Source organism: Cebus imitator, unplaced genomic scaffold (genome assembly GCF_001604975.1).
Source record: "Cebus imitator isolate Cc_AM_T3 unplaced genomic scaffold, Cebus_imitator-1.0 Scaffold170, whole genome shotgun sequence".
In the NCBI taxonomy this organism is placed as follows: Eukaryota; Metazoa; Chordata; class Mammalia; order Primates; family Cebidae; genus Cebus; species Cebus imitator.
In genome coordinates this window covers 3,249,790-3,264,415 of record NW_016107485.1, presented here as the reverse complement: position 1 = coordinate 3,264,415, position 14,626 = coordinate 3,249,790, and the positions used below count along the sequence as shown (strand labels likewise).

The 14,626-nt window shown below is 43.9% G+C and overlaps 1 protein-coding gene across 7 annotated transcripts in view; it reads left to right on the top strand.

Annotated features, from left to right (window-relative positions):
• TNRC6B (trinucleotide repeat containing adaptor 6B) overlaps positions 1 to 14,626 on the top strand; it is a 266,719-nt gene that overhangs the window by 202,964 nt on the left and 49,129 nt on the right. For all 7 annotated transcript variants that reach the window (XM_017544738.2, XM_017544739.2, XM_017544743.2 and 4 more), the window contains 2 exons: positions 8,025 to 8,366; positions 10,548 to 12,896. In XM_017544738.2, the coding sequence (XP_017400227.1) occupies positions 8,025 to 8,366; positions 10,548 to 12,896 (2,691 nt within the window). The remainder of the gene's footprint in view (positions 1 to 8,024; positions 8,367 to 10,547; positions 12,897 to 14,626) is intronic.

Here is a 14,626-nt window from a genome sequence, read left to right as displayed (position 1 = left end):
TTATAATTAATTGGTTATAGAGAATAGCATTCTGCCCTTGTACATTTCCTCAATTTCAGCCCAGAAGTAGGCTTTATTGTGGAAGGATCTTTGAAAATTACTTGCTTGAAATATAAATGATACTTTACCATAGAAATAGTGTTATCCACAATGGTACAGCATACTTTCTAGAAAAGGATTTGGGCACTTAAGTATTGATATTTTTAGGACTTTTTGATGATTTATGGGGACAATGGATGAGAAAATTGGCATTTTCCTGGACAGTTCAGACTCTGGTTTCTGGAACATGGTGGTTGGGTTCCTAGGCCTGGCCACAAGACTGATGCTTACAGAGTCAAGTGTTAGTTGTGCTGTAGAACTGAGCTGCTCTGTATGATAAGTGATGTTGGGGAACAGAAAACCTGTTAGGCATTCTTTTCTTACAGAAAAAAATTTGGGAGGGACACCAAACCTATTCTCAAACACGTTCTTCTTTCTTCTACCACTCTTAAAAATCAAACTTTCTACTCACCAAATTTTTTTTTTCCAATTGAGGACTTTCTCATACCTACTGGGTAATGGAATACAACTTCACAGTCTCCCTACTCTCCCTGCCTCCCATCCCTCCAGTCAAAAAATAATGTAAAATAATCCCAAGGGAGATGAGAGGCCATCTCAGTTTCCTAAGGGATTTAATCATTAGACAGCAAGTTAAAAATACCAGTTGTCCCTGTGGTATATTAGACTGTAAACAGAGGGAGGCCCACCTTTCTAGTGTTGGGTCCAGGTTTATAGCCACATCTTCATCTTTATTCCCGAGACCCAACCTTGGTACTCTAAATCTCCTTCTCTTACCTCAGCTGAACATGACTGGGGGACATGTTCCTCTTCCCAAAGATGGTATCTTCCTCAGGCAACCTCCCCTTCATTCTCAATCTACCTATCTTTCTGCAGTAGATGCTAGAAGCACAAAGACAATACTGTTGGTACCAAGTCCCTGGTTGTGTAGAGGACTAAAGTGAGATTTTTCTGTATTTTAGAGTAGTAGTATATTAATTGTATATTCTTCCTGTATTCTCCACCATTTAAAAAAAAATTATGTGAGCCAGACACACGGTTGTTCACACCTGTAATCCTAGAACTTTGCGAGGCCAGGGTGGGCGTATCATGAGGTCAGGAGTTCGAGACCAGACTGACCAACAAGGTGAAACCCCGTCTCTACTAAAAATATAAAAAAAAAAAATAGCTGGGCATGGTGGCACGCACCTGTAATCCCAGCTACTCAGGAAGCTGAAGCAGGAGACTCGCTTGAACCCCGGAGGCAGAGTTTGCAGTGAGCCAAGATCCCAGCCTGGGAAACAGAGCAGGACGCCATCTCAGAAAAAAAAAAAGTAAAAATACTCAGAATAATAGGACAGATTTCAAGTGGAGGTTATGAGAAGACATAGCTAGAGCTGGCTTGCTACCTAGGTATCAAATAATAGAAAGCACTTAAGGTAGGAGCTAATATCCACCTTCATTAGATTTTAGAGTAGAATTGAAAGAGTTTGAGGAATTGATATAATCGTTCAGCTTTAACAGGGATGAAGTTTAGGATTAAGTTTAGGATTTAAAAGCCCAATTGCATAAACTATATAATGGAAGAGGTTGGACATAGAAATTTATCCTTGTTAAAAAGATGTTAGGGAGCAGGCACCATAGCTCAGGCCTGTAATCCCAGATACTCGGGAGGCTGAGACAGGAGGATTGCCTGAGCCCAGTAATTCAAGGCTGAAATGAGCCAGAACTGTGCCACTGTACTCCAGCCTGAATGGCAGAGCAAGACCTTGTCTCAATTAAAAACAAAAAAAGATGTTAGAGTAATGACTGGCTCTAATGAGAGTTTATCAGCCTAAGATGACCTTACACTGCGTTAATAGACATACAGTATCCAGGAAGGGATTTACACTTCCTGTACCACACTACGGAAAGGAAGCAGGAGCAACTGGCATGCACCATGTGGAGTTCGGGCCAGATTGGGCAAGGAATTTGTCAACTCAGGAAGATTTAAGCACCTGGGGTCTTTGAGCTCCCAGGGACAGGCTTCCTGCTTGGCAACCTCAGGTAACTGTCTTCAGAAATTTGAAGGGCTTCAGTGCCTGTCACTTAACAGTTCCTTGGTAATCATCTGTCAGATATTTTGTTCAGTGAAACTTGTTCTTCAAATAGCACCAATGGGGAGTCAAAGCCAACAGGGAAAAGCTTCTAGCTCAGTAAAAGTTAAAGTTTTTGGGTGTTGTCCTTCACCACTGGAAGACAGTTGAGAGCAGCACCTAATCCATCAGCATACCTGGGGTTACGGGCCATCTCAGGACATTGGCTACCACTCTTTGTTTTGAGCCTATTTTGGAAGGCATAGTGCAGTGAGTCGACTCATTTATTTATTAATATTGGAGGGGTTCCCCCCATTAAATAATTGATAAACTACTTGCAGCACCCCTCACACCTTGTAGAAACACCTGTGTGTTCTAACACAGCAGTGGGGAGCCACTTGTTGAGAGATGGAACTGGCTGCCTCTAAGAGAATGAATGAATGTGAGGTATTAGAACACATGCGGCACCAATTAATTGGCACGAAAATAGTCCAAATAGGAGGTAATGAGGACTTGAACCTGATGCGGGGCAGTGGTGGTAAAGGGTAAGAAATGAATTGAGAGAGGCTTTAGTTTAACTTAATGTTGATTAGATATGTTAAACGGTGGAGGAGCATTGAGAAGTCTAAGATACAACCAGGTTTCTGACTTGAGCAGGTGGTTGGGTGATAAGTTCATTCTTTGAGAGTGAAGACATGGGATTGGGAGCTAGGAAACAAGTTTGGGGAAGAGAAAGATGGTAAGTGGCAGTTAAAGTCTGAGCCTAGAAGAGCTGGCACTCAAGGAACTGAAATGTGGAAAGGATGCAGGCCTTATCTTCCCATTGATTTTTGTTGTTGTTGTTTTTAAGCCACTATTTATGGCCACATTCATTTGCCATTCCCCAGTCAGAAGCCAGGGTTGCCATTATGGCTGTGGACAGTCTGCCTCAGTGTCTGTTTTTGTACTGCCCATGAGCTAAAAATATTTTTTACATTTTGTAATTTATTGGAGAAAAAAATGAGAAATTTATGACATGTGAAAATGACAGGAAATTTATATTTCACTGTCCATAAATAAAGCTTTATGGGAGCACAGCCACACACTCATTTGTTTACACATTGTCTATGGCTGCTTTGGCCCTACAAATGCAGAATTGAGTTGTTGTGATGAAGACCATATGGCCAGTAAGCCCTAAAATATTTACTAACTGGCCCTTTACAGAAAGTTTGTTGATTCCCCCCCGATCAAGAGTAGGAGAAGCCCACACAGGAAGAGGAAGGAAGAGCTGAAGAGCTAGCTGGAGCACATCTCACAGAAACGGGAGGGAGGGAATGGTGAGTGGTGTCAGAAACTGCAGAAAAGTCGAAGAAAAGGTCCAGTGCAGACTGGTTAGACTGGCAACAATGATCACTAGTGACTTAGGAGGAAGGAAGCTTCCAGGGAGATGTTTAGGGCAAAAGCCAGTGTATTTTGGGTAGAGGAGGGAGTGGAAGGTAAAGAAATAGAGACAGTGCTGAGAGGTTACTGAAAATTGTTCAGTGCATATTGACCACTCGCTGCATGTCATCAGATTTAAAATGCCCAGCCTAGAATATCTTTTCTAGGCCTTGTTTGTATTTTAACTACTACTTTAAAAACATTTCTAGGTCATTCTTTTTATGTTTGATACCGTTGAGATAGTTAAAGGAAATAATAGCTTGTACTAGTTCTGTGCAGCTGCTGGGTTCAGAACCCTGCCTGGTTCAGAAGTTTCTTAAACAGTCCTTTTATCTGAAAAAGGAGCATCTAATTGAAGTTTTCAGAAATAAGGGCAATTAGAAGTTTAAACTGTGAGATACAAAAATGGAATAAGATAAATGGGATAAGAAAGGGGAGGAGATTCAATTATTAGAGTACATAAATGCTTCTTAAAAGTAAAATGAATGGAGGCTGGGCACGGTGGCTCACACCTCTTATTTCAGCACTTTGGGAGGCAGAGGTGGGCAGATCACCTGAGGTTGGGAGTTTGAGACCAGCCTGGCCAACATGGTGAAACCCTGTCTCTACTAAAAATACAAAAATTAGCCAGGCGTGGTGGTGCACACTTGTGATCCCAGCTACTCTGGAGGCTGAGGCAGGAGAATCACTTGAACCTGGGAGGCAGAGGTTGCAGCGAGTTGAGATCCCGTCACTGCACTCTAGCTTGGACAACAGAACAAGACTCCGTCTCAAGAAAAGAAAAAAGGAAAGGAAGATGAAGTAAATGAATGAAAGTTAGAAAATAGGAAACACTGCTTTTTTTTCCCCACAATGTTTTTATTTCCCTATAGTACAGAGATCTTGTTTAAGCCACAAACCTTTCCTCTGGAAAATAATAAACTATGCCCTTACTTTGAACAGCTCATCTTTAGAAAAACTTGCAGAACCTGCAAATCATTAAGATTCAGAAAAGAGACAGCCTGAAAAGTAACATACTCAGACTTAACGATAGCTTCTCTTCCCCTTTATCGTCTGACATTCTGGACCATGATGATGGGTTGATGCACACTGATTCTGATTTCTTAAGACTTTGGGAGTCAGTTTGGATCAGGCCTCCTGCCTAAAAAGCTGCATTGCTCTCCAATTAGTGCCTGCAATTCTGGTTGGCATTTAAATGCTTAACGTTCTTAGATTCAGAAAGGTGTGATTTTTAAAATAGAATAAGAATTCATTCAGGTGCTGAAACAGTTTGCTGACTGGCATTTTCTGACTGTGTCCTGGAGGTTTTGATTTTTTTCTTTTTATACTTTGACCTATTTGTGCATGATATCCTGGAGTTTGAATGACTAATCTCCTAGGCCAGAGCACACTGTCTTGGGAGGAAAGTGGTTGAGGTATGTTCCTATTTTATAATGACTTTATCACTTACAGTCCATTCTGTCTCTGATGTGATCGTGGGAAAGTGCCCTAAGGAACTTTTGCAAGGATCTTGCACGATATGTGATACCTACCAAATTTCTTCAGTTGAAACAGTGTTTTAAAGTGAGTCAAACTGGTATTCAGCCCTCAGTCTTGCAGGTCTCTCTGTCTTGTCTTGCTGTTGTTTTCCGGATTGAGTTAAAGTATGTAGTAGACCTGGTTAACTTATAGTGAAGATGCTAGACCTTTTATAGAAGGGCAGCCTTACAGAAACATAGCTCTTTCCATCCTAAAAACCAGTTGGGATGAATTTCTCCAGTCCCTCCCTGCCAGCTTCTTATTTGTACTCATAAGAAAAAAGGGGATTGCAAATGCCCTATGCTATAGAATTCTCCAGAAACAGATAGTAAAGGAATATTAAATAATCTTCATTCATTCATTTACTATTTATGCATCCATCTGTTGTTATAGGTCATGAATATTAAATAATGACTACTTTTATTTTCTGAAGTCACACATTTATTCTGCTCATCAGATTTTGGATCCTCTGACCTCTACTCCCCCTCCCTTTACTGGGAGACCTGCTCCTACCATTGACTGGCTGAGGTTAGACATGGGGGTTGCCTAGAAGTTGCTGCAGGCACCTGCTCTTTTCTCCTGTCACCCAAAGTATGTTAATGTCCAGTAGTGGCATAGATTGGGCCGCCTGATTTCTGATGATGTATCTCTCTCATAAAGGAGCCAGTTCAACAAACGACATGCTGGCCCAGCATCATTTTAGCAGTCAAAGCAGTACTGTCCCCAGAGCTGGCCCTGATGTTACCCAGGGAGGCAGGGATTTGGTCCACAGAATCATCTGAACTATCAGGCTTGATTATTTCTGTACGACTTCCAACCTTTATTTGCCAGGTAGTTTTGGGTTTTTTTGGGTTTTTTTTTTTTTTTTTTTTGAGATGGAGTGTCACTCTGTCATGCATCACACGACCTCGGCTCACTACAGCCCCCACCTCCTGGGTTCAAGCAATTCTCCTGCCTCAGCCTCCCAAGTAGCTAGGATTACAGCCATGCACCACCACCCTGGCTAATTTTTTTGTATTTTTAGTAGAGACGGGGTTTCACCATGTTGGTCAGGCTGGTCTCAAACTCCTGACCTCAAATGATCTGCCTGCCTTAGTCTCCCAAAGTGCTGGGATTACAGGCATGAACCACTGCACCTGGCCTGCCAGGTAGATTTTTATGGAGAGAGTAGTGATCTTTTGGCCGCATGCAGCGAGGGAGGTGCAGATCTAAGAGAGCCTTACCTGGAGGTTCGAGGGGGAGAGCCAGAGGGTCCAGCAGGGTGTGGTTTCACGCTTGTCCTGCACATTCCCATGCTGTATATGGGCCATTTTAAAAATTAAGGTTAACAAAATCAAATTATTTAAAATAAATAGAAAAAGTATCTACATTTTGTAATTTCTATCTTAAATAATTGGAAAAAAAATTTTTTTTTTTTTTAAAATATATGCCTTTAAAAATAAAGGCATATTTATATCATTTCTAGTATTTACACAGAGAGCTGTGCAAGTCTTTGAGTCCAGGTAGCTGTAGAAACCAAAACCAAGCTGAGTTTGTGATTTTTCAGGCCTGGAGTTTCTTGTACGAATGTACTTTGTACCATGCCCTAAAGAAAAAAGAAAATATGAAAAATGGGTCCTTGCCCTGAGGAAGTCATGGCAGGAAGTCATGGCCTGGTGAGGGAGAAGGACTTGTAAATGGAGAATTTCCGTGGTAGAGAGAGATGGATGATGTGTTTCAGGAGCACTTAGGAAGAACGTTAGCCCACCTAGGTCAGAGACTTCAAGAAAGTTTACTCAGAGGTAGATCCATTAAGAATGTGGATGAAGGGAAGGGATCCTTGGACTGAGGCTTGAACCTTTTACCAAGGACTTTTCCATGGACGTTTAACTCTTCTAGGCAGCACTTCAGGGAATTAATTCTAATGTTGATTTAGGCAAGTGAATGATGATCACTTCCCTCTCCCCCTTGATTAATGGAATGTATTCCATGGTCTTGCTTTGTTTAACTTCTTGTCACCATCAGCTGCCACCTTCATCCTGCCTTCAATAAACTGAAGAGATTGTGGAGAATTTGGAAAAACTGTGTCCCTTGAGAGTAGAGTAAAAGGAGAAGTTACTTTGTTAGAATTGGTATCTTGTAAGCTTTCTTAAAAACAATCTTGGCCAGGGTCCAGGCATGTGGCTCATGCCTGTAATCCCAGCATTTTGTGAGGCCTATGTGGGTAGATTTCTTGAGTCCAGGAATTCGAGACCAGCCTAGGTACGAAACATGGCGAAACCCTGTCTCTCCAGGGGGAAAAAAATAAGTTAAGCATGATGGTACATGCCTGTAGTCCCAGCTACTCAGGAGGCTGAGGTGGGAGGATCCCTTGAGCCCTGGAGGTAGAAGTTAACAGTGAGCCAAGATCATTGCACTCCAGCCTGAGTTATACAGCAAGACCCTATCTCAAAAAAACAAAAAATAGTCTGGGCGCAGTGGCTCACACCTATAATCCCAGCACTTTGGGAGGCCAAGGCAGGCAGGTCACGAGGTCAGGAGTTCAAGACCAGCCTGGCCAACATAGTGAAACCCCATCTCTACCAAAAATACAAAAAATTAGCCGGGTATGGTGGCAGGCGCCTGTAATCCCAGCTACTTCAGAGGCTGAGGCAGGATAATTGCTTGAAGGTGGAGGTGGAGGTTGCAGTGAGCAGGGATTGTGCCACCGCACTCCAGCCTGGGTAACAGTGGAAGACTCCATCTCAGAAAAAAAAAAAATAAGTAAAATAAATAAAATATGATAATAATCTTGGCCAGGTGCAGTGGCTCACTCCTGTAATCCTAGCACTTTGGAAAGCTGAGATGGGAGAATTTCTTGGGCCCAAGAGTTTGAGACCCGAGTGGTCAACATGGCAAGACCCCATATCTAAACAAAATAATAACGTTATTTTTTAAATCTTTAGAAAAATGTATTTGATGTATTTCAAAGACTGTTTCCCAACCTCTCTCTTTTAGTGCCCGAAGTGACGAAACCAAGTTTAAGCCAACCAACGGCCGCCAGCCCAATTGGCAGCTCTCCATCGCCACCAGTCAATGGTGGCAACAATGCCAAAAGGGTGGCAGTGCCGAACGGACAACCGCCAAGCGCCGCCCGCTACATGCCTCGGGAGGTGCCACCGCGATTCCGTTGCCAGCAGGACCACAAAGTGTTACTAAAACGTGGGCAGCCCCCTCCACCGTCCTGCATGCTCCTCGGGGGTGGGGCAGGGCCTCCTCCCTGCACAGCACCTGGAGCAAACCCAAACAACGCACAAGTGACAGGAGCGCTGCTGCAGAGTGAGAGTGGGACTGCGCCAGGTAAGACACCCTGTGGATCGAATGCATGGCAGCTTTACAGAGAGAGAGAGCGCTTGGTTTGCATCGCCTGATGTAATGTCTGGGAAAGCCATTAATTGTATAAACCACTGGGATTAGCCAAAAGATGAGAGGGGATCCTAGTATTCAATGTGTGTTGGTGATTCTTGGAACTGGGGGCTTAGTGTTCCATAAGTGTGTGCTCTTGTCATGAGAGGCTAATGTGGCTGCTGTTGCTCATTATTTTGGGGGACTTTTCTTCCTTCTCAGACAAGAGTGTTATAAATTTGAGCCTCCATAGTTCCACTGTCATATGTGTGCAGGTTATAATTGGACCTGGGACTTGTGTGGAGGCGAATCTTTAGATGTCTGTGTTACGTTTCCAGGATTCTAGGAGGATAGAGAAAATGATTTGTTACATTGCAATAGAATCTTGGTAGGATTCTAAAATTATACTATTCTATAGTTTTTACATTAGATTTTTAAAATCAGTATTTCTTTTGATGGCCCTGGATTTTGAGCTTTGTTAAAAACTATGTATAGAAATAAGGGATCTTTAGCTAAAGGGTTCTACTAGAAGTTTTGAGTGTTTTTAATAGATGAATATTAAGTCAACTAACAGCTAAGAAATTCTAAATATCTTTTAAAGTTTACTAATAGATTTCAACTTAAAATGTCTTTTGAGGCGATAATAAAATTCAGAGCTTGAATACCATTAAGCATTGGCAAAGACAATGAATTGATTGATGGTTGTCACCAGTAGGATACTTTATTTGACTTCTGAGTTTGAACAAAGAATTGCTAGAAAATTCAGTCACCACCTTGTTGTGTACAGAGTAAGGATGGAAAGAAACCTTGTGGTGACACAGACTTCCTGCAGAGATAAGCCCTTTCCTTCCTGGCCTCTCCTAACCAGCTGCAAAAGGAAGCATGTGAAGGGGCGGTCCTGTGGGGCGGAGTTTCTGCAGCCGAGTGTAGCCACGCCTAGGTGGAGACTTGGGTTCCGTGTGAGTCAGAGTCCACATTATTAAAACCAAGGAGTCCCCTAAATCTCAAGAGTTTGGGATTCTGTGCTTTTTCATTTTTCTATGCCTCTGTGTAGTTCATTTTTGAACTTCAAATTGATTAAAAGCTGTCTGGCTAAAGAAGCTAAAATAAATTTAGAAGAAATGATCTCATTAAAAACATATTTTTCCCACCAAATATGGTAAATTCCACCAAAATAATATGGTGAGCCAGACTCATTTATCAGATTAAGTTCCTTGGGGTTGTGAACTCCAATTCGTACTCGTGTGACACCCCCTGCCACGACCCCAGGCACCTAGCTCAGTGGGTATTCATCATTCAGCAGATGCTTACTAAGCAGCATTATGCTGGCTGCTGTGTGGAATTCTAACGTTAGCAAGTTAGGGTCTCCACCTAAAAGATGTTCACATGGGGAAGGAAAGTTGTGAACATGTACCACAGCACTGAGCAAGAAGGCTCTAAACAGGAAAAGATTATTTTCAGGTAATAAGCTTGGAAACAGCTTTATAGCTGAAGTGACACTTGAATTGGGCCCAGAAGGATGAGTAAATTTCACTACGTGAATTCAGGAGGAAAACACAGTAGGTGCCAATGTGGAACGGTGCCAGAGTGAGAAGGCACGAGTTGTGGATTGTCAAGTAGTATGGATATTGACATCTACAAAGTAAGTAGTAGAAGATAAGACTAGAAAAGTTGGTTGGTCCCAGGTCATGGAGCATGTTGATGAAATTCCAGGCCAAGCAGTTTAGCTTTATCCTTGTGCACTAAGAGAACTATTGAAGGTTCTCCATACAGCAGTGATATAATCAAAGGTGTGCTTTAGAAAAATTGCTCCAGCCAGGGGTGTTTAGAGTAGATTGGAAGTACAGTGCTATTGCTATTACCTTATCCTAAGACACAAGAAGGCCCTTCTCTGTCAGTAGGAATGGCAAAGGAGGTAGCTTTGAGAGAGATGAAGTTAGACTTAGCCAATATAACACAAGGCAAATGAAAAAGAAGAGGTGACTAAGACAGTTGTGATATAGACAACTGGGTTGAAAGAAAGCTAGCATGTGATTAGCTCTCCTAAGGGTAGAGCTCAAAGGAGAGCCCCTTTGAGGTATTAACGGGTAATGAATGCATGTGAAGCTGTGATTAATAAGATGATCTCTTCCCCAGAGTCAACCCTTGGAGGTGCTGCTGCTTCAAATTATGCAAATTCTACTTGGGGTTCGGGAGCCTCCTCCAACAACAGCACCTCCCCCAACCCAATTCACATCTGGGACAAGGTGATTGTAGACGGGTCTGACATGGAAGAGTGGCCTTGTATTGCCAGCAAAGACACTGAATCTTCTTCCGAAAACACCACCGATAACAACAGTGCCTCGAACCCTGGCTCTGAGAAGAGCACTCTGCCAGGAAGCACCACTAGTAACAAAGGAAAAGGGAGCCAGTGCCAGTCTGCAAGTTCTGGGAACGAATGTAATCTTGGGGTCTGGAAATCTGACCCTAAGGCTAAATCTGTTCAATCTTCCAACTCTACTACAGAGAACAACAATGGACTAGGAAATTGGAGGAATGTGAGTGGTCAGGATAGAATTGGACCTGGCTCTGGCTTCAGCAACTTTAACCCAAATAGCAACCCATCTGCCTGGCCAGCACTGGTCCAAGAAGGAACTTCTAGGAAAGGGGCATTGGAAACAGATAATAGTAATTCCAGTGCACAGGTTAGCACAGTAGGTCAGACATCCAGGGAACAGCAGTCAAAGATGGAAAATGCGGGTGTTAATTTTGTTGTCTCTGGCAGAGAACAGGCTCAAATTCATAACACTGATGGACCAAAAAATGGAAACACTAACTCCTTGAACTTAAGTTCACCAAACCCCATGGAGAATAAGGGAATGCCCTTTGGAATGGGCTTGGGGAACACCTCCAGGAGCACTGACGCCCCTTCACAAAGCACTGGAGATCGAAAGACTGGGAGTGTTGGATCTTGGGGTGCAGCTAGGGGGCCTTCTGGAACTGACACAGTCTCTGGACAAAGCAATTCTGGAAACAATGGGAACAATGGAAAAGAGAGAGAGGACTCCTGGAAAGGAGCTTCTGTTCAGAAATCAACTGGGTCAAAAAATGACTCTTGGGACAACAATAACAGGTCTACGGGTGGGTCCTGGAACTTTGGCCCCCAGGACTCTAATGACAACAAATGGGGTGAAGGGAACAAAATGACATCTGGGGTCTCTCAGGGAGAATGGAAACAGCCGACTGGGTCTGATGAGTTGAAAATTGGAGAATGGAGTGGCCCAAACCAACCAAATTCTAGCACTGGAGCATGGGACAATCAAAAGGGCCACCCCCTCCCTGAAAACCAAGGCAATGCCCAGGCTCCCTGTTGGGGAAGATCTTCCAGCTCCACAGGAAGTGAAGTTGGAGGTCAAAGCACTGGAAGCAACCACAAAGCAGGAAGTAGTGACAGTCATAACTCTGGCCGTCGGTCATACAGGCCCACACATCCTGATTGTCAGGCTGTCTTGCAGACTCTTTTGAGCCGAACTGATTTGGACCCCAGGGTGCTCTCAAACACCGGCTGGGGCCAAACTCAAATTAAGCAGGACACAGTGTGGGACATTGAAGAGGTGCCAAGGCCCGAGGGGAAATCTGACAAAGGAACTGAGGGGTGGGAGAGCGCTGCCACACAGACCAAGAACTCAGGGGGCTGGGGAGACGCACCCAGCCAAAGCAATCAAATGAAGTCTGGATGGGGGGAGCTCTCAGCCTCTACAGAGTGGAAAGACCCCAAGAACACCGGAGGCTGGAATGACTACAAGAACAACAACTCTTCTAACTGGGGAGGAGGACGACCTGATGAAAAGACATCTTCCTCTTGGAATGAGAACCCCAGCAAGGATCAGGGGTGGGGAGGTGGACGCCAGCCCAATCAAGGATGGACCTCTGGAAAGAATGGTTGGGGAGAGGAAGTAGATCAAGCAAAAAACAGCAATTGGGAAAGTTCTGCAAGTAAACCTGTGTCTGGGTGGGGTGAAGGAGGGCAGAATGAAATCGGAACTTGGGGTAACGGTGGGAATGCAAGCCTAGCTTCAAAAGGTGGGTGGGAGGATTGCAAAAGATCCCCAGCATGGAATGAGACAGGCCGACAGCCCAATTCCTGGAATAAACAACACCAACAGCAGCAGCCGCCACAGCAGCCACCGCCACCACAACCAGAGGCTTCTGGTTCGTGGGGAGGCCCACCCCCACCACCTCCAGGCAGCGTTCGACCTTCCAATTCCAGCTGGAGCAGCGGGCCACAGCCTGCAACCCCTAAGGATGAGGAACCCAGTGGTTGGGAAGAGCCATCCCCGCAGTCAATTAGTCGGAAAATGGACATTGATGATGGCACTTCAGCATGGGGAGACCCCAACAGTTATAACTACAAGAATGTGAATCTGTGGGATAAGAATTCCCAAGGGGGCCCAGCACCTCGGGAACCAAACCTGCCTACCCCAATGACCAGTAAATCAGCATCAGGTAAGCTATGGCTTTTCCTGGCAGCTTTTGATGAAGAAAAGAAACCTGAGGCATTTTTATTAGGTGCATTTAGTCAATTTAGTTCTGTTCTGAGAAGCTTTCCTACAGTTTTCCTACTCTGTTGCTATCAGAACCTCTTTTTATAAAATGCTAGTGATGGCAGATGCTGGTAGTACATTTTAATGTTCTTTCTTGGCAAAAGGAAAAGACGACAACCCTGTGTTAGTCCCCAAAATTATTTTTCTGTAATTGTATTGGTCTGCAGAATCCAAAAGATGTATCTTGCTAAACAAACTATGTTCTAGATTTTAAAATAAAGAATTAAAGTAGTAGCAGAAATAGACCTGCTTTCCATTCTGGTTCTCCCTGTGGACATATCTCTGCTTCTGTTTCCCCAGCAAAGGGAAGTATTCTGTGTTTTTCCAGAGGCCATCATGATGCTGAAGCAAAGCTGGTATCTGGAAGGTTTCAGGCTCTTTCCAGATGATTTGTAATGATTACTTCTGGAGTGGGAGTACTTTCTATAAGAGATTGTTATCTCAGGCCTAGTGAGGTGCCTCACACCTATAATCCCAGCACTGTGGGACACCGGGCCAGGAGGATCCCTTGAGCCCAGGAGTTTGAGACCACCTGGGCAACCTAGAGAGACTTCAGTCTCTACAAAAATATATTTAAAAAGTGGTTGAGTGTGCTTCATATGCCACTATAGTCCCACCTGCTTGAGAGGCTGAGGTGAGAGTATCACTTAAGTCCTGGAGATGGAGGCTCTGGGGAGTTAGGATCGCACCACTGCAACTCCAGCTCGGGCGGCAGAGTGAGACCCTGTTGCAGAAAAAAAGAAAAAAAACAACACGAGATTGTTAGGATATCAGTTGCCCAGAATTAAACTTTCTTCCCTCGCTATTTTAATAGGAAGCATCATACCTGGTAAAAGTAGCAATGGTAATGCCATTCTTAGTTTGTCGTTGTCAACTTGAATGTCCCTATAAAGCATATAGTTCAACAAATTAAGGGGGATGCAACCTTTCAGTCTTTTTTTAGTTAAAATTAATGATAATTTTAAGAATCAGGGTTTTGTTTGCTTGTCTTTTGTTTTTTCTTTTGAGACAGAATTTCACTTTGTCGCCCAGGCTGGAGTGCAGTGGTACGATCTCAGCTCACTGCAAACTTCTCCTCCCAAGTTCAAGTGATTCTCTTGCCTCAGCCTCCCGAGTAGGTGGGATTATAGGTGCCTGCCACCACGCCCAGCTAATTTTTGTATTTTTAGTAGAGACTGGTTTCATCATGTTGGCCAGAGTGAAAGTAGATCACCTCAGGTGATCCACCTGCCTTGGCCTTCCAAAGTGCTGGGATTACAGGCGTGAGTCACTGTGCCCTGCCAAGAATCAGTTTTCTCAGAGTACACCTCTAGTGTTCAGCTAATCCATTTGTGGCCACTTAGAAAAATAATTACTTTTGGCCAGGCGTGGTAGCTCCTGCCTGTAATCCCAGCACTTTGGGAGGCCAAGGTGGGCGGATCACGAGGTCAGAAGTTTGAGACCAGCTTAACAAACATGGTGAAACCCTGTACAAAAATTAGCCTGGCATGGTGGTACGTGCCTATAATCCCAGCTACTCAGGAGGCTGAAGCAGGAGAATGGCTTGAACCCCGGAGGTGGAGGTTGCAGTGAGCTGAGATTGGGCCACTGCACTCCAGCCTGGGCGACAGACAGTGTGAGACTCCCTCTAAA